Source organism: Leucoraja erinacea, chromosome 11 (assembly GCF_028641065.1).
Source record: "Leucoraja erinacea ecotype New England chromosome 11, Leri_hhj_1, whole genome shotgun sequence".
In the NCBI taxonomy this organism is placed as follows: Eukaryota; Metazoa; Chordata; class Chondrichthyes; order Rajiformes; family Rajidae; genus Leucoraja; species Leucoraja erinaceus.
This window is the reverse complement of record NC_073387.1, coordinates 59,331,911-59,358,869: the sequence shown is the minus strand read 5'-3', so window position 1 is coordinate 59,358,869 and position 26,959 is coordinate 59,331,911. Positions and strand designations below refer to the sequence as shown.

General features: G+C 48.6%; 1 protein-coding gene across 1 annotated transcript in view; it reads left to right on the top strand.

Moving 5' to 3' along the window:
- Positions 1-6,845: 6,845 nt before the first annotated feature.
- LOC129701860 (E3 ubiquitin-protein ligase SH3RF1-like) overlaps positions 6,846-26,959 on the top strand; it is a 32,713-nt gene continuing 12,599 nt past the window's right edge. Inside the window, exons 1-4 of the mRNA XM_055643346.1 lie at positions 6,846-7,288; positions 11,473-11,862; positions 22,016-22,285; positions 24,541-24,636. Of these exons, the coding sequence (XP_055499321.1) occupies positions 11,488-11,862; positions 22,016-22,285; positions 24,541-24,636 (741 nt within the window). The 5' untranslated portion in view covers positions 6,846-7,288; positions 11,473-11,487. The remainder of the gene's footprint in view (positions 7,289-11,472; positions 11,863-22,015; positions 22,286-24,540; positions 24,637-26,959) is intronic.

Sequence of the window (26,959 nt, the reverse complement as noted above, 5' to 3'; positions counted from 1 at the left end):
TGTGGAACTCATGGCCACAGACGGCTGTGGAGGCCAAGTCAGTGGGTATTTTTAAAGTGGAGATTGGCAGAGTCTTGATTAGTGCGGGTGTCAGGGGTTACGGGGAGAAGGCAGGAGAATGGGGTTAGGAGGGAGAGATAGATCAGCCACGATTGAATGGCGGAGTAGACTTGATGGGCCGAATGGCCTAATCCTGCTCCTATCCCAAATGGGAGCGGGTTTGCTGGTTAATTGGCTGCTTGTCTGTAAATTACCTCTAGTGTGTTGGGAATGGATAAGGACTAGTGTGAGGGGGTGATCGATGGTGGGAGTGGGCTGGGGTGGGCTGGGTGGGCTGGGGGCCTGTTTTGATCGTGTATCTCTAAACTAATACACCTCACACTAAAGATAAAGTTGGCTCATTGGACACAAAGTTGCCTTGGTGATAGGATGCAGAGGCTACTGGTGGAGGGATGTGGATATCCTCATGCTAATGAATAATTCATCAAATGAATCAACACTGTAAAAGATCAAGTAAGGGCAGTGTGTCACACACGGCCACTAGTGATTCCCACACAATCACTCACTGGATCAGGCAGTGGGGAAAGCAGACTAACCCAGAACTCCACGCCCACACACACACACACACACAGTAACTCAGCGGCACAGGGGGCCGAAGGGCCTGTTTCCACACTATCACTCTATGACTCTATTAGGGACACAAAGGATAGGATCGAACCCGGGTCTCTGGTGCTGTGAAGGGCCTGTCCCACTTCCACAACCTAATTCACCACCTCTGCCGAGTTTGCCCTTGACTCGTACTCGCAGTGTGGTGGTCACGAGGTCGTAGGTGGGTCGTGATGCTAGTCATAGAAACATAGAAGTTAGGTGCAGGAGTAGAGGCCATTCGGCCCTTCGAGCCTGCATCGCCATTCAATATGATCATGGCTGATCATCCAACTCAGTATCCCGTACCTGCCTTCTCTCCATACCCTCTGATCCCTTTAGCCACAAGGGCCACATCTAACTCCCTCTTAAATATAGCCAATGAACTGTGGCCTCGACTACCCTCTGCGGCAGAAAGTTCCAGAGATTCACCACTCTCTGTGTGAAAAAAGTTCTTCTCATCTCGGTTTTAAAGGATTTCCCGCTTATCCTTAAGCTGTGACCCCTTGTCCTGGACTTCCCCAACATCGGGAACAATCTTCCTGCATCTAGCCTGTCCAACCCCTTAAGAATTTTATAAGTTTCTATAAGATCCTCTCTCAATCTCCTAAATTCTAGAGAGTATAAACCAAGTCTATCCAGTCTTTCTTCATAAGACAGTCCTGACATCCCAGGAATCAGTCTGGTGAACCGTCTCTGCACTCCCTCTATGGCAAAAATGTCCTTCCTCAGATTAGGAGACCAAAACTGTACGCAATACTCCAGGTGTGGTTTCACCAAGACCCTGTACAACTGCAGTAGAACCTCCCTGCTCCTATACTCAAATCCTTTTGCTATAGTTGTAGGTACTCGTTGCATCAAGCAGGTTGGGGCGTTTTTCTAGCCTGATGAAAAATGTCCACGAGTAAAAAAGGTGGTGAATTAGGTTGTGAAAGTGGGACAGCAACTCTATCGCTGCACCACCGTGCTGACTGATAAAGTATCTCACTGTACCTTGCTCGAGGGTAATGAAGGATGCACTGAGCCATTGAGCAGGAGATGCAGACAGAGAATAAGGAAGCACTTACACTGGAGCGGGCCGCTGCCAGGCTGTTGAGCAGAGCTGGGCCGCTGATCAATCCGTAACGGTCCCCATCTCTCACCACGTTGATCCTCTGTGTTACCAGCGGTGAGGAGGGGGGAGGCGGGTGCCAGCGTTCCTGTACAGCTGCTCTCCTTGTTCTGAAACCCTCGCTCAGCGCAGACTTCACCCCACGCCCTCCCTCCTCCTCCAGCTCCTCCGACTCAGACCCATCCTCGTAGACCTGCCTCAGCACCCGCCCGCTAAAGGCCGATGATATGCGAAACCGCACCTGCAACAGACAAACACACAGACAGTGCTGGAGTAACTCAGCGGGTCAGGCAGCATCTGTGGAGAACATGGATAGGTGACGTTTCACAGAGTGCTGGAGTAACTCAGCGGGTCAGGCAGCATCTGTGGAGAGAAGGAATGGGTGACGTTTCGGGTCAAGACCCTTCTTCAGAAACGAATGGATGATATGCAAAAAGTGAAGATAGTCAAGGCAAGGTGGAGCCCACAATGGTCCATTGTTGCTGTGGGCTAGATAATAACGAGGTTAGTTTAGTTTAGAGATACAGCACAGAAACAGGCCCTTCGGCCCACCGAGTCTGCACAGACCTGCGATCCCCGCACATTAACACTATTCTACACACACTAGGGGACAATTTACACACACACCAAGCCAATTAACCTACAAACCTGCACGTCTTTGGAGTGTGGGAGGAAACCGGAGGCCTCAGAGAAAACCCACGCAGGTCACGGGGAGAACGTGCAAACTCCGTACAGACAGCACCCGTAGTCAGGATCAAACCCGGGTCTCTGGCGCTGTGAGGCAGCAACTCTACCGCTGCGCCACCGTGCCACAGACAGTTATACAGACGGTGAAATTCAGCAGGACTTCAGTGAAACTAGTACGTGGAGGAAGGAACTGCAGGTGCTGGTTTACAGCGAAGATAGACAGAAAATGCTGGAGTAACTCAGCGGGACAGGCAGCATCTCTGGGGAGAAGGAATGGGTGACGTTTCGGGTCGAGAACCGTACCTTCCTGGGCTTGGGTTCAAACCTCCTTCGTAGCTTGCTGCTGAGTTCCTCCATTCACAGCTCCTCTCCTCTCCTCTCCTCTCCTCTCCTCTCCTCTCCTCTCCTCTCCTCTCCAACCAGCAGCTGAATAACACACCTGGACACAGGCTGCTTGTCCACACAGTATTCCTCTCACAGCCCATCTATAATTCAGTGACGGCATCACATGTAACGGCCTGACACCAACTAATGAGACAATTACAGGAGTCTGTACATATTATATATGATGAAAAGTCTATTTCAGTCCATACACTAATGGAACAAAACTTTACAATCCTTGTGAATATGAACCAACGCTGTATCCATTCCACACGACGCTCACATCATCAATGACCGACAAAGGAATCGTCTGAAGCCATAAAGCTTATGTTTGCCTATCCTATACAATCCATAAGATAAAATAACCCAGAATATCAGCATTACAAAGGAAAGAAAAAATAGCATTTACTCTAAATTGTAATATTTTACATTTTAAGGCTTTTTTGAAACTCAACATAGAGCTGCAAAATGTCAACTCATCACTAAGTCCGTTGCATAATTTGACCCCAAAACTGTGACACATCTATATTTTACATTGAGTCTTACTTTACATGTTGCAAAAATACACAACCCTCTTAAATTATAATGTCCTTCTCTTCATTTAATTTTTTTATTGAATACCAACAGGAAGGCATTTATTCCTAACTCGGAAAAGTATCTCCAGCCCAGCCGACAGTCTACACTGACGTAGGTGACCCAAAAGCGGAGCGCTGACCAACCTAGACTCTTACATTCATGTTGTAGATTCTTCATCGCATAGAGACATGGAGTGGTACCGTGTGTAAACAGGCCCTTCGGCCCAACTTGCCCACAACGGCCAACATGCCCCAGCTACTAACACATCCACAGACATTCAGCAATGTGTGGGTACACCTGAATCAACCCCAGCATTCCTGCATTGTTTCACATGCTCAGTCAGGATGTTTCCACTAGTGGGAGTCTAGGACCAGAGGGCGCAGCCTCAGCATGAAAGGACACAACTTTGGAAAGGAGATGAGGAGGGGTTTCTTTAGCCAGAGGGTGGTGAATCTGTGGAATGGATGTCTTTACTCCAGATGACTTCGGAATTGGTGGCCGATTGGGAAAGGGGGAGATGCAGCGAGACCTGGGTGTCATGGTACACCAGTCATTGAAGGTAGGCATGCAGGTGCAGCAGGCAGTAAAGAAAGCGAAGGGTATGTTAGCTTTCATTGCAAAAGGATTTGAGTATAGGAGCAGGGAGGTTCTACTGCAGTTGTACAGGGTCTTGGTGAGACCACACCTGGAGTATTGCGTACAGTTTTGGTCTCCAAATCTGAGGAAGGACAATATTGCCATAGAGGGAGTGCAGAGAAGGTTCACCAGACTGATTCCTGGGATGTCAGGACTGTCTTATGAAGAAAGACTGGATAGACTTGGTTTATACTCTCTAGAATTTAGGAGATTGAGAGGGGATCTTATAGAAACTTACAAAATTCTTAAGGGGTTGGACAGGCTAGATGCAGGAAGATTGTTCCCGATGTTAGGGAAGTCCAGGACAAGGGGTCACAGCTTAAGGATAAGGGGGAAAATCCTTTAAACCGAGATGAAAATAACTTTTTTCACACAGAGAGTGGTGAATCTCTGGAACTCTCTGCCACAGAGGGTAGTTGAGGCCAGTTCATTGGCTATATTTAAGAGGGAGTTAGATGTGGCCCTTGTGGCTAAGGGGATCAGGGGGTATGGAGAGAAGGCAGGTACGGGATACTGAGTTGGATGATCAGCCATGATCATATTGAATGGCGGTGCAGGCTCGAAGGGCCGAATGGCCTACTCCTGCACCTAATTTCTATGTTTCTATGTTTCTAATTGTTGTGGATCAGGAGGTCAAGGCACTCGTTTCAGTCTAGTTTATTGTCACGTGTACCGAGGTACAGTGAAAAGCTTCTGTTGCGTCCTAACCAGTCAGTGGAAAGACAACACATGATTACAATCGAGCCGTCCACAGTGTACAGATACAGGAGAAAATAAATAGTTTCGTTTTTTTTAGTTTAGTTTAGAGATACAGCGTCGAAACAGGCCCTTCGGCCCACCGAGTCCGTGCCGACCAGCGATCCCCGCACACTAACACTATCCTACACACACTAGGGACAATTTACATTTTATACCAAGCCAATTAACTTACAAACCTGCACGTCTTTGGAGTGTGGGAGGAAACCTGAGATCTCGGAGAAAACCCCACGCAGGTCACGGGGAGAACGTGCAAACTCCGTACAGACAGCACCCGTTGTCAGGATCGAACCCGTGTCTCTGGTGCTGTGAGGCAGCAGCTCTACCCACTGCATCACCGTGTCAGGTAGACAGCTGTCTGTAGCTGTCCTTCTGATCAGTGACTATTCCATCACACAATGCCCCTCACTCTGGCCAGACGGCAGCTCAGCTCCTTCTGGTTAGTTCAGCTTATTCTCACGTGTACTGAGGTACAGCGAAACGCTTCTGTTGTTGCCCATTGGTGACACTCAGACTATCCTTGATAGAAACATAGAAACATAGAAACATAGAAAATAGGTGCAGGAGTAGAGGCCATTCGGCCCTTCGAGCCTGCACCACCATTCAATCTGATCATGGCTGATCATCCAACTCGGTATACTGTACCTGCCTTCTCTCCATACCCTCTGATCCCCTTAGCCACAAGGGCCTCATCTAACTCCGTGAAAAAAGTTTTCCTCATCTCGGTCCTAAAGGATTTCCCCCTTATCCTTAAACTGTGTGACCCCTTGTTCTGGACTTCCCCAACATCGGGAACAATCTTCCTGTATCTAGCCTGTCCAACCCCTTAAGAATTTTGTAAGTTTCTATAAGATCCCCCCTCAATCTTCTAAATTCTAGCGAGTACAAGCCGAGTCTATCCAGTCTTTCTTCATAAGAATTTTGTTCGTTTCTATAAGATCAGACTTTACTGGACTTTACCTTGCACTAAACGTTGAACGGCTCGATTTGTAATCATGTATTGTCTTTCCGCTGACTGGTTAGCACGCAACAGAAGCTTTTCACTGTACCTCGCTACACGTGACAATAAACTAAACTGAACCAACCAGTCAGCTGAAAGACAATACATGATTACAATGGAGATATTTACAGTGTATCAATTTTAGATTAGATTAGATTCCTTTATTGCCATTTAGACCTTTCGGTCTGAACGAAATTTTGTTTCCCTGCAGTCATACATATAATTAAACAAATGACAAAAACACACAATCAACACAAGTTTAACATCCACCACAGTGAGTTCACCAAACACCTCCTCACTGCGGTGGAAGGCAAAATCTTAAAGTCTCTGTCTCTTCCCTCTTTGTTCGCCCTCTGCGGCGGGACGACGGTTCAAACTCCGCGGGTGGTCGCTACCGCCGTCACAGCTCCGGGGCCGAGTCGGGTCTCCGCTGCCGCTGCCGGCGTCACAGCTCCGGGGCCGAGTCGGGTCTCCGCTGCCGCTGCCGGCGTCACAGCTCCGGGGCCGAGTCGGGTCTTCGCACAGATTTTCGTGTCTATCTTCAGCAGTACCAGCTGTTTCCAGCAGAGGGACCTTAATTGAGAGGAACAGTGACATTATCAGTGGGTTGGCTGAATCATCTCTCTCCCTCTCTCCCCTCTCTTTCCCTCCCTCCCTCTAGCTGGGAATATCTCCGCCTCTCCTGTTGGATGGTGACGTCCCTCTGCCTAGCCCGTGTTGTGTGTGTGAGACAGAGAGACAGAGACAGAGACAGAGAGAGAGACAGAGAGAGAGACAGAGAGAGAGAGAGACAGAGAGACAGAGACAGAGGCAGAGAGACTGAGAGAGAGACAGAGACACAGAGACAGAGAGAGACAAAGACAGAGAGTGACAGAGAGACAGAGAGAGAGACAGAGAGAGAGACAGAGAGAGAGACAGAGAGAGAGACAGAGAGAGAGAGACAGAGAGACAAACAGAGAGACAGAGAATGGGTTAACGTGTGCCTGGTAAGTGGCTCAGTTTGCGCTGCAGTTTGCACTGTGTGTGCCTGTGTGAGTGTGTGTGAGGGTGTGTGTGTGTGCCTGTGTGTCACTGATGACTCTGTGGTCAGACTTAACCACAATTGTCCGTCTCTCACCCCCTGCCGTCCGCACTACCGCGGACAATCTTGGACCACGGCTCGGACTGTTTGAACATCGTTAAGACAAAGAGACTGCCTGTTGGATGTGTCTGTGCACGGTGATAGAGCAGGAACTGGCGCAGAGATCCAGCGGCACAGCGAGAGGCAGAGGCAGCTTGGATTATACACCTGTCTGAAGAAGGGTCTCCACCCGTTCCTTCTCTCCACAGATGCTGCCTGACCCGCTGAGTTGCTCCAGCATTTAGTGTCTACCTTGAGGATTGTACACAGGCGGGTGGACATCTCCAACAAGCTCGGCTGCCCAGCCCATCAGATCTCCACTCAATGTGGCCTCTGGATCTCACCTCATCTCTGGCAGGCTGGACACACGTGACAGGTGGGTCCAGCTGTAGATTGTGAGTGTATGTGTGTGAGTGTGTATGTGTGTGAGTGTATATGTGTGTGTATATATATGTGTGTGTGTGTATATGTGTGTGTGTGTGTATATGTATGTGTGTGTGTGTGTGATATGTGTGTGTGTGTATATGTATGTGTGTGTGTGTGTGTGTGTGTGTGTGTGTATGTATGTGTGTGTGTGTGTATATGTATGTATGTGTGTGTGTGTGTGTGTGTGTGTATATGTATGTGTGTGTGTGTATATATGTGTATATGGGAAAAGTACAAAATATTCTCTGAATCTCACCTGGACCACATCGACAAAGTGCTGATGGAAGTTTGTTAAACGTTGGGATAGTCCCAGACTCAACTACCTCCTCTCGTTCCATACACATACATATGACCTTATAGAACGGGGTTAGGAGGGAGAGATAGATCAGCCATGATTGAATGGCGGAGCTGACTAGATGGGCTGAATGGCCTAATTCTGCTCCTATCACTTATGAGCTGATGCATCTGGATCTTTGCAGTTTACAGGGTTCAAGGTGAGAGATGTGGGATTGGTGCTGGGATTGCAGTTCCCTTTCTGCTCAGTGCAACAACTGTGCCCCAAGCACAGTCCGATGTTGCTCCTTGGTGCTGACTCTTGTCGTGTGAGCGGTTTTGGGCCCCGTATCTGAGGACGGATGTGCCGGTTCTGGAGGGGGTCCAGAGGAGGTTTACAAGAATGATCCCAGCAATGAGTGGGTTAACCTATGATGAGCGTTTGTCGGCACTGGGCCTGTGCTTGCTGGAGTTTAGAAGGATGAGGGGGGATCTCATTGAAACGTACAGAATAGTGAAGGACTTGGATGGAGTGGATGTGGAGAGGATGTTTCCACTAGTTGGAGAGTCTAGGACCAGAGGGCACAGCCTCAGAATTAAAGGATGTTCCTTTAGGAAGGAGAAGAGGAGGAATGTATTTAGCCAGTGGGCGGTGAATCTGTGGAATTCATTGCCACAGACGGCGGTGGAGGTCACAAGTCAGTAGGTATTTTTAAGGCAGAAATAGATTGATTCTTGATTAGTGCGGGTGTCAGGGGTTGTTAGGAGAGATAGATCAGCCATGATTGAATGGCGGAGTAGACTTGATGGGCCGAATGGTCTAATTCTGTTCCTATCACTAATGACTGTATGACTGACCAGTGGCAGTATCTTCACTGACAGGAGCAGTCACACGGGCCTTAAACCCCACGACCTTCTATAGCAGGGAAGGCCAAGGCTAATGGAATAATGGACATGGTACCAGAAATAGTGTGTGGAAACTGGCCCTCCCATGATGGCCAACATGCCCCATCTCCACTAGTCCCACCTGCCCGTGTTTAGCCCATATCCCTCCACACCTGTCCTGTCCATGTACCTGTCCAAATGTGTCTTCAATATTGTGATTAGGAAGGAACTGCAAATGCTGGAAAAATCGAAAGTAGACAAAAAATGCTGGAGAAACTCAGACTGTGGAAGGGTCTCGACCCGAAACGTCACCTACTCCTTTTCTCCACAGATGCTGCCTGACCCGCTGAGTTTCTCCAGCATTTTTGTCTACTTTAAATATTGCGATAGTCCCTGCCTCAACTACCTCCTAGAAACATAAAAACATAGAAATTAGGTGCAGGAGTAGAGGCCATTCGGCCCTTCGAGCCTGCACCGCCATTCAATATGATCATGGCTGATCATCCAACTCAGTATCCCGTACCTGCCTTCTCTCCATACCCTCTGATCCCCTTAGCCACAAGGGCCACATCTAACTCCCTCTTAAATATAGCCAATGAACTGGCCTCGACTACCCTCTGTGGCAGAGAGTTCCAGAGATTCACCACTCTCTGTGTGAAAAAAGTTCTTCTCATCTCCTTATATTCTTAAGCTGTGACCCTTTGTCCTGGACTTCCCCAACATCGGGAGCAATCTTCCTGCATCTAGCCTGTCCAACCCCTTAAGAATTTTGTAAGTTTCTATAAGATCCCCTCTCAATCTCCTAAATTCTAGAGAGTATAAACCAAGTCTATCCAGTCTTTCTTCATAAGACAGCCCTGACATCCCAGGAATCAGTCTGGTGAACCTTCTCTGCACTCCCTCTATGGTAATAATGTCCTTCCTCAGATTTGGAGACCAAAACTGTACGCAATACTCCAGGTGTGGTCTCACCAAGACACCTCCTCCTGCAGCTCGTTCCACACACCCACAACCCTCTGTGTAAAAAAAAAAGTTACCCCTCAGTTTCCTATTCAATCTTTCCCCCCTCACAAACCTCCCTCAGCAGGATCAGAGATCAACAGCATCCTGACCACACCACCACCCCCACTATATCACTATACTGGCTACCTAGTATTATGGTTATTAATTAATTATATTTGAGATGATTATATATTATCCGTGTTTAATTACGTTAATGGATCTATTAGACAGCAGCAAGTAAGAATTTCATTGTTCTTCGGGAACTGCCTGGCCAGCCGGCAGCATCTGCAGACACAAGGAACTGCAGACACTGGTTTACCAAACAAACACACAGAGTGCTGGAGTAACTCAACCGGTTGGTTCCATCTCTGAGAACATGGGTGAGTTTGAGGAAGGGTCCCAACCCGAATCAACCATGTTCTCCACAGATGCTGCCTGACCCGCTGAGTTACTCCAGCACTGTGTGAAACGTCACCTATCCATGTTCTCCACAGATGCTGCCTGACCCGCTGAGTTACTCCAGCACTCTGTGAAACATCACCTATCCATGTTCTCCACAGATGCTGCCTGACCCGCTGAGTTATGGTGCAGCAGCATCTATGGAGCGAAGGAAATAGGCAATGTTTCAGGCCGAAACCCATCTGGAAATAGGCAACCCGGAAGGGTTTCGACCCGAAACGTTACCTATTTCCTTAGCTCCATAGATGCTGCCTGACCCGCTGAGTTACTCCAGCACTCTGTGAAACGTCACCTATCCACGTTCTCCACAGATGCTGCCTGACCCGCTGAGTTACTCCAGCACTCTGTGTCTTTTTATGTAAACCAGTACCTGCAGTTGCTTGTACCTTTCATTGTTCTGTGACCACTACATATGGCAGTTCAATGCTCTTGCCTAGAGTGATACAATGTGCAAACAGGCCCTTCGGCCCAACTTACCCACACCGGCCAACAATGTCCCAGCTACACTAGTCCCACCTGTCCACGTTTGGCCCATATCCCTCCAAACCTGTCCTATCCATGTACCAGTCAAAGGTAGACAAAAGTGCTGGAGAAACTCAGCGGGTGCAGCAGCATCTATGGAGCGAAGGAAATAGGCAACGTTTCGGGCCGAATCCCCTCTTCAGACGTGTATCTGCCTAACTGTTTTTTTAACGTTGGGATAATCCCTGCCTCAACTACCTCCTCTGACAGCTTGTTCCATACACCCACCACCCTCTGTGTGAAAAAGGTTGCCCTTCAGATTCCTATTAAATCTTTCCCCCTTCACCGTGAACCTGTGTCCTCTGGTCTTTGTTTCAGCTACTGTGGGCAAGAGATTCTGTGCATCTACCAATCTATTCCTCTTATGATTTTGTACATCACTATAAGATCACCCCTCATCCTCCTGTGCTCCATGGAATAGAGACATAGAAACATAGAAATTAGGTGCAGGAGTAGGCCATTCGGCCCTTCGAGCCTGCACCGCCATTCACTATGATCATGGCTGATCATCCAACTCAGTATCCCGTACCTGCCTTCTCTCCATACCCTCTGATCCCCTTAGCCACAAGGGCCACATCTAACTCCCTCTTAAATATAGCCAATGAACTGGCCTCGACTACCCTCTGCGGCAGAGAGTTCCAGAGACTCACCACTCTCTGTGTGAAAAAAGTTCTTCTCATCTCGAGACCCAGCCTACTCAACCTCTCCCTAGAGCTCACACCCTCTAGTCCTGGCAACATCCTCGTGAATCTTCTCTGCCAACACCTTCTCTGCCTTCCATCACAGTGAGGAGGAGATTCACTGATGGATGTTTGTGTACATTGTGTTGGTGTGTGTGTCTTGGTCCTTTTCTTGTGTGACTGCAGAAACCAAATTTTGTTTGAACTTCATTTGAGGTTCAAATGGCAAATATTATCTTTGCTCTAACATGGTGAATTCCCTCTGGGTTGGGTGGTATATTGACGCTAATGCTTGCTGCTGTTTGATGTACAGGGTGGCTGTGCTTTCATGCGATGGTGGACTGGCAGTAGAATGGATGACCTGGCCTTACTGGACCTGCTGGAATGCCCAGTGTGTTTTGAGCGCCTGGACGGCACTGCCAAGGTGTTGCCGTGCCAACACACCTTCTGCAAGCCGTGCCTGCAACAGATCTCCCACTCACATAAGGAGGTGCGTTGCCCAGAGTGCCGGAGCCCTGTAACTGGCAGCATCGATGACTTGCCCGTCAACCTGCTGCTGGTGCGTCTGCTCGATGGCATCAGGTACGGGCAGACTAACGCCAGGGTCACCCACCAGCCTCCCGCCGACCAACACTCGGAGCCGGTGAAGTCACGCAGCAGTCTGGTGAAGACCCTCTCTCCTGCCCACAGCCCCCTGGAGCAGGTAAGCACTCAGCAGCTGAACGCAAGCAGGCAGAGCTCAGTTTATCACCTGGTTCTTGTTACAGTGTGTGACCATCGTCTCCCTAAATATTCCTGCCGTCGTTCTAAATATCCGGCTGCATTTATAGACAATAGACAATAGGTGCAGGAGTAGAGGCCTTTCGGCCCTTCGAGCCAGCACCGCCATTCAATGTGATCATGGCTGATCATCCCCAATCAGTACCCCGTTCCTGCCTTCTCCCCATATCCCCTGGCTCCGCTATCTTTGAGAGCCCTATCTAGCTCTCTCTTGAATGTATCCAGAGAACCGGCCTCCACCGCCCTCTGAGGCAGAGAATTCCACAGACTCACAACTCTCAGGGTGAAAAAAAAATTCTTCATCTCCGTTCTAAATGGCTTAACCCTAATTCATAAACTGTGGCCCCTGGTTCTGGACTCCCCCAACATCAGGTACATGTTCTCTGCCTCTAGTGTGTCCAAACCCTTAATAATCTTATATGTTTCAATAAGATGCCCTCTCATCCTTCTAAACCCCAGGGTATACACGCCCATCCACTCCATTCTATCCACATTTGACAGTCCCACCAACCCAGGATACCTGTATCATTGTGTAGAGGGCACCTTATGGTGGTGGTGCTCACCTGTACCATTATGGTGGAGCTCACCTCTATTCTATTTAGTTGCAGGTGTGGTGGCCAGGTGTGTTAACGCACCACCTTCTCACACCTACACCTGGCATCAGGTTGGGATTGCCCAAAAGCAACAAAAATCTCAATAGATTCAGATTCAATGGAGTAAACACAGCCATCGTGTCCTTGCCCGAGGCATGGGCTCCCATGTTCTGACTGAAAGCTCATCAAATATGTTGGTGAAATGCTCTTCACTGACATATGCTCCCCATCCACAATATCTTATGGAATTGAAGCCGATTCGACTGTGACCATCGGGACTAATCAAGGATTGATCTTTAGAGTGAAGAACTTGATGTAAGAGATCTGACTGTAGCACCAGGCAACTGAGATCCACCATACACCAGGCCACTTCTAATGTCGTTAAATATCACACGGTGATTTGGATGATTGATATTAAATAATATCTGCCGCTGAGCCAGACTCGGCCAGATCTATATCGGTGAGACCAAGCGGAGGTTGGGCGATCGTTTCGCCAAACACCTCCGCTCGGTCCGCAATAACCAAGCTGACCTCCCGGTGGCTCAGCACTTCAACTCCCCCTCCCACTCCGTCTCCGACCTCTCTGTCCTGGGTCTCCTCCATGACCACAGCGAGCAGCACCGGAAATTGGAGGAACAGCACCTCATATTCCGTTTGGGGAGTCTGCATCCCGGGGGCATGAACATCGAATTCTCCCAATTTTGTTAGTCCTTGCTGTCTCCTCCCCTTCCTCAGTCCCCCTGCTGTCTCCTCCCATCCCCCAGCCTTCGGGCTCCTCCTCCTTTTTCCTTTCTTGTCCCCGCCCCCGATCAGTCTGAAGAAGGGTTTCGGCCCGAAACGTTGCCTATTTCCTTCGCTCCATAAATGCTGCTGCACCCGCTGAGTTTCTCCAGCTTTTTTGTGTACCTTCGGCCAGATTACAATTGGAATCTCACAGGGGGGTGAATTAGATGAGGGGTGATCTTATAGAGGTGAATAAAATCATGAGAGGAATAGATCGGGGAGACACACAAAGTCTCTTGCCCAGAGTAAGTGAATCGAGGACCGGAGGACATGGGTTTAAGGTGATGGGGAAAAGATTTAATAGGAATCTGAAGGGCAACTTTTACACATAAAGGGTGGTGGGTGTATGGAACGAGCTGCCGGAGGAGGTAGTTGAGGCTAGGAATATCCTTGCGTTTAAGAAACAGTTAGACAGGTACATGGATAGACGGGTTTAGAGGGATATGGGCCAAACGCAGGCAGGTGGGGCTAGTGTAGATGGGACATGTTGGTTGCTGTGGGAAAGTTGGGCCAAAGGGCCTGTTTCCACGTTGTGAGACTCTATGAGATGCAAGGAACTGCAGATGCTGGCTTACAGAAAAAGACACAATGTGCTGGAGTACCTCTGCGGGTCAGGCAGCATCTGTGGAGAACATGGCTAGGTGACGTTTCACAGAGTGCTGGAGTAACTCAGCGGGTGCAGCAGCATCTATGGAGCTAAGGAAATAGGTAACGTTTCGGGTCGAAACCCTTTCCGGGTTTCGGCCCGAAACGTTGCCTATTTCCAGAAGGGTTTCGCCCGAAACGTTGCCTATTTCCTGCGCTCCATAGATGCTGCTGCACCATAACTCAGCGGGTCAGGCAGCATCTGTGGAGAACATGGATAGGTGACGTTTCACAGAGTGCTGGAGTAACTCAGCGGGTCAGGCAGCATCTGTGGAGAACATGGATAGGTGACGTTTCACAGAGTGCTGGAGTAACTCAGCGGGTCAGGCAGCATCTGTGGAGAACATGGATAGGTGACGTTTCGGGTCGAGACCCTTCTGCAGATTGAGCCTGAAGGACTCAGTCTGAAGAAGGGACTCGACCTAAAACGTCACCCGTTCCTTCTCTCCAGAGGTGCTGCCTGACCCGCTCAGTTACTCCAGCTTTTTGAGAGCAATCCCTGTTTTTTTTTAAATTCAGATTTCCAGCAGATTTTTGATCTGTGTTTGCAATGCAATGCTGTTGGTGATCCCATCAGCCACTGAAACTCCCCTTTCCCCCACCCCCCCCCACACCCCCCTCACACACATCAGTGCTGTCCAGTGTGTGTGCCATGTCACTCTGACTCTGCCACCCTCTGTAAGACCGACATTATTCTGTACTCTGCACCATGCGAGAGCTTTGCTGTAGAACCTGGTGATATTCCTCTTGTGTTGCCTAGGTAACTGGATGTGAGGATTGTACTGTAGGCAGCTCGAGTCTAATGAGCATCCAGTGTATTTGCTGCCTGGAGCTGGTGAGCTGAGCATCCACTCTACTCTGCCACACCGCATCACCAGGCACAGACCCTGCAATTACTCACTCCAGCTAACTAACACTTTGCCCCCCAAATAAACCATTCATTTTATTACAATAGGTGCAGGAGGAGGCCATTCGGCCCTTCGAGCCAGCACCGCCATTCAATGTGATCATGGCTGATCATCCCCAATCAGTACCCCGTTCCTGCCTTCTCCCATATCCCCTGGCTCCGCTATCTTTAAGAGCCCTATCTAACTCTCTCTTGAAACTATACAGAGAAACGGCCTCCACCGCCCTCTGAGGCAGAGATTTCCACAGACTCACCACTCTCTGTGTGAAAAGGTGTTTCCTCATCTCCGTTCTAAATGGCTTACCCCTTATTCTTAAACTGTGTGGCTCCTGGTTCTGGACTCCCCCAACATCGGGAACATGTTTCCTGCCTCTAGCGTGTCCAAACCCTTAATAATCTTATATGTTTCAATAAGATAACCGCTCATCCTTCTAAACTCCAGAGTGTACAAGCCCAGCCGCTCCATTCTCTCAGCATATGACAGTCCCGCCATCCCGGGAATTAACCTTCATGAGAGATTTAAAGACACAGCATAAAAACAGGCCCTTCGGCCCACCGAGTCCGTGCCGTCCAGCGATCACCCCGTACACTAGCTCTATCCGACACGTTACAATTTACAGAAGCCAAATTAACCTATAAATCTGTACGTCTTTGGAGTGTGGGAGGAATCTAGAGCACCCGGAGAAAACCCACGCGGTCACAGGGGGAGCGTGCAAACTCCGTCCAGACAGCACCCATAGACAGGATGGAATCTGGGTCTCTGGCGCTGTGAGGCAGCAACTATACCGCTGCACGTGTCCACTGTTGGAGGAGTGGACAACAGGGGCAGTTGGATTGCAGCATTGGTCTGGAGGCAGGTCGGAGATCACTGCATGTTACAGTGTCATGTGTGTGAGTGTTTGCAGGAGACACAGTGTGTAATGATGTTGCCTGTAATGAAGGTCTGGGCTGTGGGGAGAAGTCGGGCAGACTCGGACTATATTACAGAGCGCAGGAGGATGAGGGGTGATCTGATAGAGGTGTATACAATCATGAGGGGGGTGGAGACCGTGAATGTAGAGTCTTTTACCCAGAGTAAGGACCAGGGGACAGGGGTGAGGGGGAAATATCTAACAGGCACCTGAGGGGAATCTTCTACACACAGAGGGTGGTGGGTGAAGGGAACCAGATGCCAGAGGAGCTGAGGCAGCTACTAATACAACATTGACAAGACACTTGGATAGGACAGGTTTAGAGGTATCTGGGCCAAATGCAGGCAGCTGGCACAAGTGTAACATAGAAACATAGAAATTAGGTGCAGGAGTAGAGGCCATTCGGCCCTTCGAGCCTGCACCGCCATTCAATATGATCATGGCTGATCATCCAACTCAGTATCCTGTACCTGCCTTCTCTCCATACCCTCTGATCCCCTTGGCCACAAGGGCCACATCTAACTCCCTCTTAAATATAGCCAATGAACTGGCCTTAACTACCCTCTGTGGCAGAGAGTTCCAGAGATTCACCACTCTCTGTGTGAAAAAAGTTCTTCTCATCTCGGTTTTAAAGGATTTCCCCCTTATCCTTAAGCTGTGACCCCTTGTCCTGGACTTCCCCAACATCGGGAACAATCTTCCTGCATCTAGCCTGTCCAACCCCTTAAGAATTTTGTAAGTTTCTATAAGATCCCCTCTCAAACTCCTAAATTCCAGAGAGTATAAACCGAGTCTATCCAGTCTTTCTTCATAAGACAGTCCTGACATCCCAGGAATCAGTCTGGTGAACCTTCTCTGCACTCCCTCTATGGCAATAATGTCCTTCCTCAGATTTGGAGACCAAAGCTGTACGCAATACTCCAGGTGTGGTCTCACCAAGACCCTGTACAACTGCAGTAGAACCTCTCTGCTCCTATACTCAAATCCTCTTGCTATGAAAGCCAACATACCATTCGCTTTCTTTACTGCCTGCTGCACCTGCATGCCTACCTTCAATGACTGGTGTACCATGACACCCAGGTCTCGCTGCATCTCCCCTTTTCCCAATCGGCCACCATTTAGATAATAGTCTGCTTTCCCGTTTTTGCCACCAAAATGGATAACCTCACATTTATCCACAGATTGTAGATTGGGCATGTTGGTTGGCATGGGCTAGTTGGGCTGAAGGGCCTGTTTCTGCGCTGTGTGACTGTGAGATGGATCTTGGATTGAGGGGTTACATGTTTCCCATGACGCACCAGCCTTGGTCATTTGTCACATTGGGCACGAGATACTTGCCGTTAGTATCGCCAGTGACCGGGAGACTGTTGGGGCAAGGGCACTGTTGACAATTCACAATGTGGAGACTTCCTGGCACTGCCGTTGATGAGCTGCCTGCACTGGTGTGTGTGATGTTGTCAGAGCCGGGGGGGCTTTGGCTGTGGCTGTGGTTGTGGAGCGTTACGGCAATGATCAGCATGAGTGTAGGTGGAGCAGGGAGTCACAAGGGAGACTGACGGCAGCTTCACACAACATGATACAACCTGCAGCTAAATAGAACGGACTAGCTTTGTTCAGCATCATTGTGGGAGAACCAGGCATGATGTGGGCGTGAGATGCCACCATGTCTATGTCCATGAGAGATAGTGTTTAGAAGGATGAGGGACCCCATCGACAGAATAGTGAACGTCCTGGATGGAGTGGATGTGGAGAGGATGTTTCCACTAAACATAGAAACATAGAAATTAGGTGCAGGAGTAGAGGCCATTCGGCCCTTCGAGCCTGCACCGCCATTCAATATGATCATGGCTGATCATCCAACTCAGTATCCTGTACCTGCCTTCTCTCCATACCCCCTGATCCCCTTAGCCACAAGGGCCACATCTAACTCCCTCTTAAATATAGCCAATGAACTGTGGCCTCGACTACCCTCTGTGGCAGAGAGTTCCAGAGATTCACCACTCTCTGTGTGAAAAAAGTTCTTCTCATCTCCTTATATTCTTAAGCTGTGACCCTTTGTCCTGGACTTCCCTCACATCGGGAACAATCTTCCTGCATCTAGCCTGTCCAACCCCTTAAGAATTTTGTAAGTTTCTATAAGATCCCCTCTCAATCTCCTAAATTCTAGAGAGTATAAACCAAGTCTATCCAGTCTTTCTTCATAAGACAGTCCTGACATCCCAGGAATCAGTCTGGTGAACCTTCTCTGCACTCCCTCTATGGCAATAATGTCTTTCATCAGATTTGGAGACCAAAACTGTATGCAATAGTAGGAGAGTCTAGGACTAGAGGGCACAGCCTCAGAATTAAAGGATGTTCTTTAGGAAGGAGATGAGGAGGAACTTCTTTAGTCAGAGTGTGGTAAATCTGTCAAATTCGTTGCCACAGGATTTTTAAAGCAGAGATAGATAGATTCTTGATTAGTGCGGGTGTCAGGGGTTATGGGGAGAAGGCAGGAGAATGGGGTTAGGAGGGAGAGATAGATCAGCCACGGCGGAGTAGATTTGATTGGCCGAATGGCCTCATTCTGCTCCTATTACTTGTGTTCAAAGTTTATGTTCATAAATGATAGGAGCAGAATTAGGCCATTCGGCCCATCACGTCTACTCTGCCATTCAATCATGGCTGATCTATCTCTCCCTCCTAACCCCATTCTCCTGCCTTCTCCCCATAACCCCTGACACCCGTACAAATCAAGAATCTATCTATCTCTGCCTTAAAATATCCACTGACTCTGTGACAAAGAAATCTTAAATGCTGATGGTCCCACTGTGCTGTCAGTCTGGCAACACAGCTGCCATATGACAGATACAGAGTGCTGGAGTAACTCAGCGGGTCAGGCAGCATCTATGGAGAACATGGATAGGTGACGTTTCACAGAGTGCTGGAGTAACTCAGCGGGTCAGGCAGCATCTGTGGAGAACATTGATAGGTGACGTTTCACAAAGTGCTGGAGTAACTCAGCGGGTCAGGCAGCATCTGTGGAGAACATGGATCGGTGACGTTTCACAGAGTGCTGGAGTAACTCAGCGGGTCAGGCAGCATCTGTGGAGAACATGGATAGGTGACGTTTCACAGAGTGCTGGAGTAACTCAGCGGGTCAGGCAGCATCTGTGGAGAACATGGATAGGTGACGTTTCACAGAGTGCTGGAGTAACTCAGCGGGTCAGGCAGCATCCCTGGAGAGCAACATTTGATCAGAGGGTTCTCTGGAAATGAAACCCTTCAGATCAGCAACATAGCGCAGTTGTCAGAGCGGGCGGGAGTCTATGCCAGTACAGAACTGTGCAGCAAGCAGCCACATAGTTAGCCCACATCACCCCCGCATTGCTGGCAGCTGGAGAACTTGTTTGTACTAAATATTTTCATGGCTGCAAAGATAAAGATTTCATTGTGAGCGGTATTACTGGGACAGAACACCATTAGTCTATTATTGTGGCTGTGAACAGTACCTGCCATTCTCTGCTGAAATAAAGACTGTTTAATGAATGATGGATGTAAATAAGCCCACAGTCTCAATACCACTCTCAGAATAGATGGGTTTAGACTCAGTTCCTTCAGCTATCCAGCTGCTCCAGTTTCCTCCCACTCCCCAAAGACGTGTGTGTTTGTAGAATCATTTCCAGGGGACTCATATTGTGAAATAGTGATAATCAGAGTGTAAAGGCCCTGTCCCACTTACGTGTCCTTGGCATGCAAATTACACGAGCTTGTCGTCGCGTTGAGGCACACACACGGGCATCGTTTGGCCGCGCGGGGCCGGTCCCACTGGGTAGCGTGGAGGGGTGTGTAGTTGTGCGCAGTATCGGCAATTAGTAGCGAACAAAATCTTCACACGCCAGCGGCCTGTCGCGTAACTGACGGCCAAAGTGGGACAGGCCCAAGACCCTGGCACGATGCAACGTCTCACCTCCAACAGCAGCAGAAGCAGGCAAACCATCGCTGAACTCGGCCTGGGGCTCACGGCCGTTGCAGTCCGGATCCGCCCCCACTTCTACTCCCAGAGCGGGGCCAAGTTTTAAATTTCCGGGTCTACGTCCGTGCCCGCCTGTCCCTGGAGAGGGAACACGCAGTGTCCATGGGGACCGTGGAGGCCTTCCGTGAATGCTGGTCGCCGTTGGAGGTCGAGTGTTTTGTTGATAAAGTTGACGTTATATTAATTTGATGATCGTTTGTTTGTAAGCTGTCAACATAGGCAGCCTTTGATTGTGTTAATACATGTAAATGTTTATTTTTATTTTTTGAATAAAAGTAGTTTCATATAAATTAAAAAAAAAAAAAAAAAAAAGAGCGGGGCCAAGGAAATTGAAGATGGACACAAAATGCAGGAGTAACTCAGCGGGACCGGCAGCATCTCTGGAGAGAAGCAATGGGTGAGGTTTCGTGTCGAGACCCTTCTTCAGACATCACCCTGCTAGCCCGCTGAGTTCCTCCATCATGTGTCTAATCAGAATACAACGCAACGTTCTGGAGGTGACAGTAACCTGGCTAACTAGTGGCTGGCATGGTGGCGGAGAGGTGGAGTTACTGCCTCACAGCGCCAGAGACCCGGGTTCTATCCTGACTACGGGCGCTCGGCTGCATGGAGTTTGTACGTTCACCCCGTGGCCTGCGCGGGTTTTCTCCGGGCTCTCTGGCATTGGCTTGGTATAATTGTAAATCGTCCCTAGTGTGTGTGTGTAGCATAGTGAATGTGTGCAGGGACTCGGTGGGCCGAAGGGGCCTGTTTCCCATGCTGTATCTCTAAACTAAACTAAACTGGCTAAATATGCAATAATCAATAATACAATGAATTAATAACCATAATAGTACAGAAACCAACACTCTGTGAAACGTCACCTATCCATGTTCTCCACAGATGCTGCCTGACCCGCTGAGTTACTCCAGCACTCTGTGAAACGTCACCTATCCATGTTCTCCACAGATGCTGCCTGACCCGCTGAGTTACTCCAGCACTCTGTGAAACGTCACCTATCCATGTTCTCCACAGATGCTGCCTGACCCGCTGAGTTATGGTGCAGCAGCATCTATGGAGCGAAGGAAATAGGCAACGTTTCGGGCCGAAACCCTTCTGGAAATAGGCAACGTTTCGGGCCGAAACCCTTCTGGAAATAGGCAACGTTTCGGGCTGAAACCCGGAAGGGTTTCGACCCGAAACGTTACCTATTTCCTTAGCTCCATAGATGCTGCTGCACCCGCTGAGTTACTCCAGCACTCTGTGAAACGTCACCTATCCATGTTCTCCACAGATGCTGCCTGACCCGCTGAGTTACTCCAGCACTCTGTGTCTATCCACCTATCAGTTGCTTCTTCTCTGCACTCCTGCCGGTTGAATGACATATTTCCTACATCAGGGAGCACAAAGCTGAACACTGTCGCCGAGAGAGGTTTACAATGCATTATAAGGATAGGAGAACATAGTTAATGACAGGAGCAAAATAAAGCCATTCGGCCCATCAAGTCTACTCCGCCATTCAATCATGGCTGATCCATCTCTCCCTCTCAACCCCATTCTCCTGCCTTCTCCCCATAAACTCTGACAGCTTGACTAATCGAGAATCTATCTATCTCTGCCTTAAAAATATCCACTGACTTGGCCTCCACAAGAATTATACATTGTGCTCTATGGATTATACAAAGACCGTTGGCTCTCCAGTGGTGTCTAGTGGGGAGTGGATAGAATCAATAGACAATAGATAATAGGTGCAGGAGTAGGCCATTCGGCCCTTTGAGCCAGCACCGCCATTCAATGTGATCATGGCTGATCATCCCCAATCACAGTCATGGAGTGATACAGTGTGGAAACAGGCCCTTCGGCCCAACTTGCCCACACCGGCCAACTGGTCCCATCTACACTAGTCCCACCTGCCTGCGCTTGGTCCATATCCCTCCAAACCTGTCCTATCCACATGCCTGCCCAACTGTTCCTCAAATGTCGGGATAGTCCCAGCCTCAACTACCTCCTCTGGCAGCTTGTCCCATACACCCACCACCCTCTGTGTGAAAAAGTTACCCCTCAGATTCCTATTAAATCTTTTCCCCTTCACATTAAGCCTACATCCTCTGGTCCTCGATTCCCCTACTCTGGGCAAGAGACTGTGGCCGCATGATCTTATACACCTCTCTATGATCAGTATCAGTGATGTGGCAATGCTTTTGACACTGCGTTGAGTGAACCTGTGTTATCGTTGGCTTTAGGTGCCTTGTGCAAGAGCCCTGTACACATACAGTGGGCAGAAACCAGGAGATCTCAGCTTCAGCAAGGGCGACCTCATCGTGCTCCGTCAGCAGGTGGATGAGAACTGGTTCTACGGAGAGATTAGCGGAGCGTGCGGGATCTTCCCTCTCGGCTTTGTCCACGTCATCCATCACCTCCCGCAGCCTCCCCCGCTATGCAAAGCCCTCTATGACTTCACTCTCCAAGAGACAGAGCAGCCGGCCATCAAGAACGTCCTTCCCTTCGTCAAGGTAAGACACGGCAAGCTGAACTCTGCATGTTGGTGATGGTGCTGGCTCGAAGGGCCAAATGGCCTACTCCTGTACCTATTGTCTATTGTCTAAAGCTCAACAATATCCCAACATCATCCCAGTCTTCAGCATAAGATGCAGCATTATAAACAGGCCGGAGTTGTAGCTGGGACATGGGGTGAACTTGGTCAGGTGGAATGACAAGTATTGGGGATCAGTCTATGCTACAGCTACCTGGCGTTTGGCTCTGCTGTTTCTTTATCCAATGTACTCAATAGACAATAGATGTAGGTGTGGGCCATTCAGCCATTCACTCAGCATATGACAGTCCCGCCATCCCGGGAATTAACCTTGCGAACCTACGCTGCACTCCCTCAATAGCAAGAATGTCCTTCCTCAAATTAGAGGACCAGAACTGCACACAATACTCCAGGTGTGGTCTCACTAGGGCTCTGTACAACTGCAGAAGGACCTCTTTGCTCCTATACTCAACTCCTCTTGTTATGAAGGCCAACACGCCATTGGCTTTCTTCACCGCTTCATGTTAGCTGGAGCCTGAGACCAATGGTTGGTGTGTGTTCAGAGACTAGAGTCATTCAGAGGAAAATACACTGGGATCTGATGGCTTGTCACACACAGGCACGTCTCGTACCAGTGAGAGTGTGTGGCAATAGTGTGTGGCATGGTGGCACAGCGGTAGAGTTGCTGCCTCACAGCGCCAGAGACCCGGGTTCCATCCTGACCACGGCTGCTGCTGTCTATGCGGAGTTTGTACGTTCTCCCCGTGACCAGGTGGGTTTCCTCCAGGTGCTCTGGTCTCCTTCCACATCCCAAATACGTACAGCTTGTAGGTTGATTGGCTCCTGTTAACAGTCCCTAAAGTGTAGAATCGAACTTGTGTACGGGATGATCACTGGTCAGCAGGGACTTGATGGGCCGAAGGGCCTGTTCCCATGCTATCTCTAAACTAAACTACAATGCACTTGTGTATTTTCCAAAATGACTGAGTGGTCACCTGGATGCAGACATCACTATCTCTATCCACCTTGTATTGAGGAAGGGACCACTTTGCGGGATTCACCGCAGATCACATTGGGTAAGAACTGAGGAGATTGTGGAACCTGGTTCGTTTCGATGAAAACTTATGAATGTTCTCCCTGTAACCACGTGGGTTTTCTCTGGGTGCCCTGGTCTCCTCCCACATTCGAAAAACACACAGGATCACATTAATTGGCTTCTGTAAATTGTCCCTAGTGTGTTGGATAGACTAGTGTACCGAGTTTCCACGCTGTGTCTCTAGTCTAAAGCTGACGGTTCCGGTCGAGACCCTTCTTCAGACTGAAACGTCACCTATCCATGTTCTCCACAGATGCTGCTGCACCCGCTGAGTTACTCCAGCACTCTGTGAAACGTCACCTATCCATGTTCTCCACAGATGCTGCCTGACCCGCTGAGTTACTCCAGCACTCTGTGAAACGTCACCTATCCATGTTCTCCATAGATGCTGCTGCACCCGCTGAGTTACTCCAGCACTCTGTGAAACGTCACCTATCCATGTTCTCCACAGATGCTGCCTGACCCACTCAGTTATGGTGCAGCAGCATCTATGGAGCTAAGGAAATAGGCAACGTTTCGGGCCGAAATCCTTCTGGAAATAGGCAACGTTTCGGGCCGAAACCCGGAAGGGTTTCGACCCGAAACGTTACCTATTTCCTTAGCTCCATAGATGCTGCTGCACCCGCTGAGTTACTCCAGCACTCTGTGAAACGTCACCCATATCCATGTTCTCCACAGATGCTGCCTGACCCGCTGAGTTACTCCAGCACTCTGTGAAACGTCACCTATCCATGTTCTCCACAGATGCTGCCTGACCCGCTGAGTTACTCCAGCACTCTGTGAAACGTCACCTATCCATGTTCTCCACAGATGCTGCCTGACCCGCTGGGTTACTCCAGCACTCTGTGTTTATCTTTGGGGTAAACCAGCACCTGCAGTTCCTTGTTCTAACATGATGGTTCCAACATGATATTTGAAGGAAGCATTTAGTCTGTGGCAGGTGGATGAGCCACAGCTGCTTTGGAGACAATGGGCATTTGCAGTAACATTGTCCGTGATGTCAGACACTGACCAAGATGATGGACGAGTCATGAGATGTATTTGTGCTTCATACAGACGCCATGGACAGATCGACACGCCAACGGCCAACACATCAACACTCCATGGGAGTTTAACATCCATTTAATTGTCTCTTTCAGAACAATATCTTAAAAGTAATCCGGAGAGTTGATGAGAATTGGGCAGAGGGCAAACTCGGAGAACGAGTAGGAATATTCCCAATTTCATTTGTTGAGGTAAGTGTAGATTCACATGTAACGTTTACATAGAAAATAGGTGCAGGAGTAGGCCATTCGGCCCTTCGAGCCTGCACCATTCGCCATTCAATATGATGATGGCTGATCATCCAACTCAGTATCCCGTACCTGCCTTCTCTCCATACCCCCTGATCCCTTTAGCCACAAGGGCCACATCTAACTCCCTCTTCAATATAGCCAATGAACTGGCCTCAACTACCTTCTGTGGCAGAGAATTCCACAGATTCACCACTCTCTGTGTAAATAATGATTTTCTCATCTTGGTCCTAAAAGATTTTCCTCTTATCCTTAAACTGTGACCCCTTGTTCTGGACTTCCCCAACATCGGGAATAATCTTCCTGCATCTAGCCTGTCCAACCCCTTAAGAACTTTGTAAGTTTCTATAAGATCCCCCCTCAATCTTCTAAATTCTAGCGAGTACAAGCCGAGTCTATCCAGTCTTTCTTCATATGAAAGTCCTCCCATCCCAGGAATCAGTCTGGTGAACCTTATCTGTACTCCCTCTATGGCAAGAATGTCGTTCCTTAGATTAGGAGATCAAAACTGTACGCAATACTCCAGGTGTGGTCTCACCAAGACACTGCACAACTGCAGTAGAACCTCCCTGCTCTTATACTCAAATCTTTTTGCTATGAATGCCAACATACCATTCGCTTTTTTCACTGCCTGCTGCATCTGCATGCCTACTTTCAATGACTGGTGTACCATGACACCCAGGTCTCGTTGCATCTCCCCTTTTCCTAATCGGCCACCATTCAGATAATAGTCTGCTTTCCTGTTTTTGCCACCAAAGTGGATAACCTCACATTTATCCACATTATACTGCATCTGCCAAACATTTGCCCACTCACCCAGCCTATCCAAGTCACCTTGCAGTCTCCTAGTATCCTCCTCACAGCTAACACTGCCCCCAGCTTAGTGTCATCCGCAAACTTGGAGATATTTTCAATTCCCTCATCCAGATCATTAATATATATATTGTAAATAGCTGGGGTCCCAGCACTGAGCCTTGCGGTACCCCACTAGTCACTGCCTGCCATTCTGAAAAGGACCCGTTTACTCCTACTCTTTGCTTCCTGTTTGCCAGCCAGTTCTCTATCCACATCAATACTGAACCCCCAATACCGTGTGCTTTAAGTTTGTATATTAATCTCTTATGTGGGACCTTGTCAAAAGCCTTCTGGAAGTCCAGATACACCACATCCACTGGTTCTCCCCTATCCACGCTACTAGTTACATCCTCGAAAAATTCTATAAGATTCGTCAGACATGATTTACCTTTTGTAAATCCATGCTGACTTTGTCCAATGATTTCACCACTTTCCAAATGTGCTGCTATCCCATCTTTAATAACTGACTCTAGCAGTTTCCCCACTACCGACGTTAGACTAACTGGTCTGTAATTCCCCGTTTTCTCTCTCCCTCCCTTTTTAAAAAGTGGGGTTACGTTTGCTACCCTCCAATCTTCAGGAACTACTCCAGAATCTAAAAAGTTTTGAAAAATTATCACTAATGCATCCACTATTTCTGGAGCTACTTCCTTAAGTACTCTGGGATGCAGCCTATCTGGCCCTGGGGATTTATCGGCCTTTAATCCATTCAATTTACCTAACACCACTTCCCGGCTAACCTGGATTTCACTCAGTTCCTCCATCTCATTTGACCCCCGGTCCCTTGCTATTTCTGGCAGATTATTTATGTCTTCCTTAGTGAAGACGGAACCAAAGTAGTTATTCAATTGGTCCGCCATATCCTTGTTCCCCATGATCAACTCACCTGTTTCTGACTGCAAGGGACCTACATTTGTTTTAATTAATCTTTTTCTCTTCACATATCTATAAAAACCTTTGCAGTCAGTTTTTATGTTCTCTGCCAGTTTTCTTTCATAATTTATTTCCCCTTTCCTAATTAAGCCCTTTGTCCTCCTCTGCTGGACTCTAAATGTCTCCCAGTCCCCTGGTAGGCTGCTTTTTCTGGCTAATTTGTATGCTTCATCTTTTGTTTTGATACTATCCCTGATTTCCCTTATTATCCACGGATGCACTACCTTCCCTGATTTATTCTTTTGCCAAACTGGGATGAGCATTTGTTGTAGTTCATCCATGCAGCCTTTAAATGCCTTCCATTGCATATCCACCGTCAACCCTTTAAGAATCATTTGCCAGTCTATCTTGGCCAATTCACGTCTCATACTGTCAAAGTCACCTCTCTTTAAGTTCAGGACCCTTGTTTCTTAATTAACGATGTCACTCTCCATCCTAATGAAGAACTCAACCATATTATGGTCACTCTTGCCCAAGA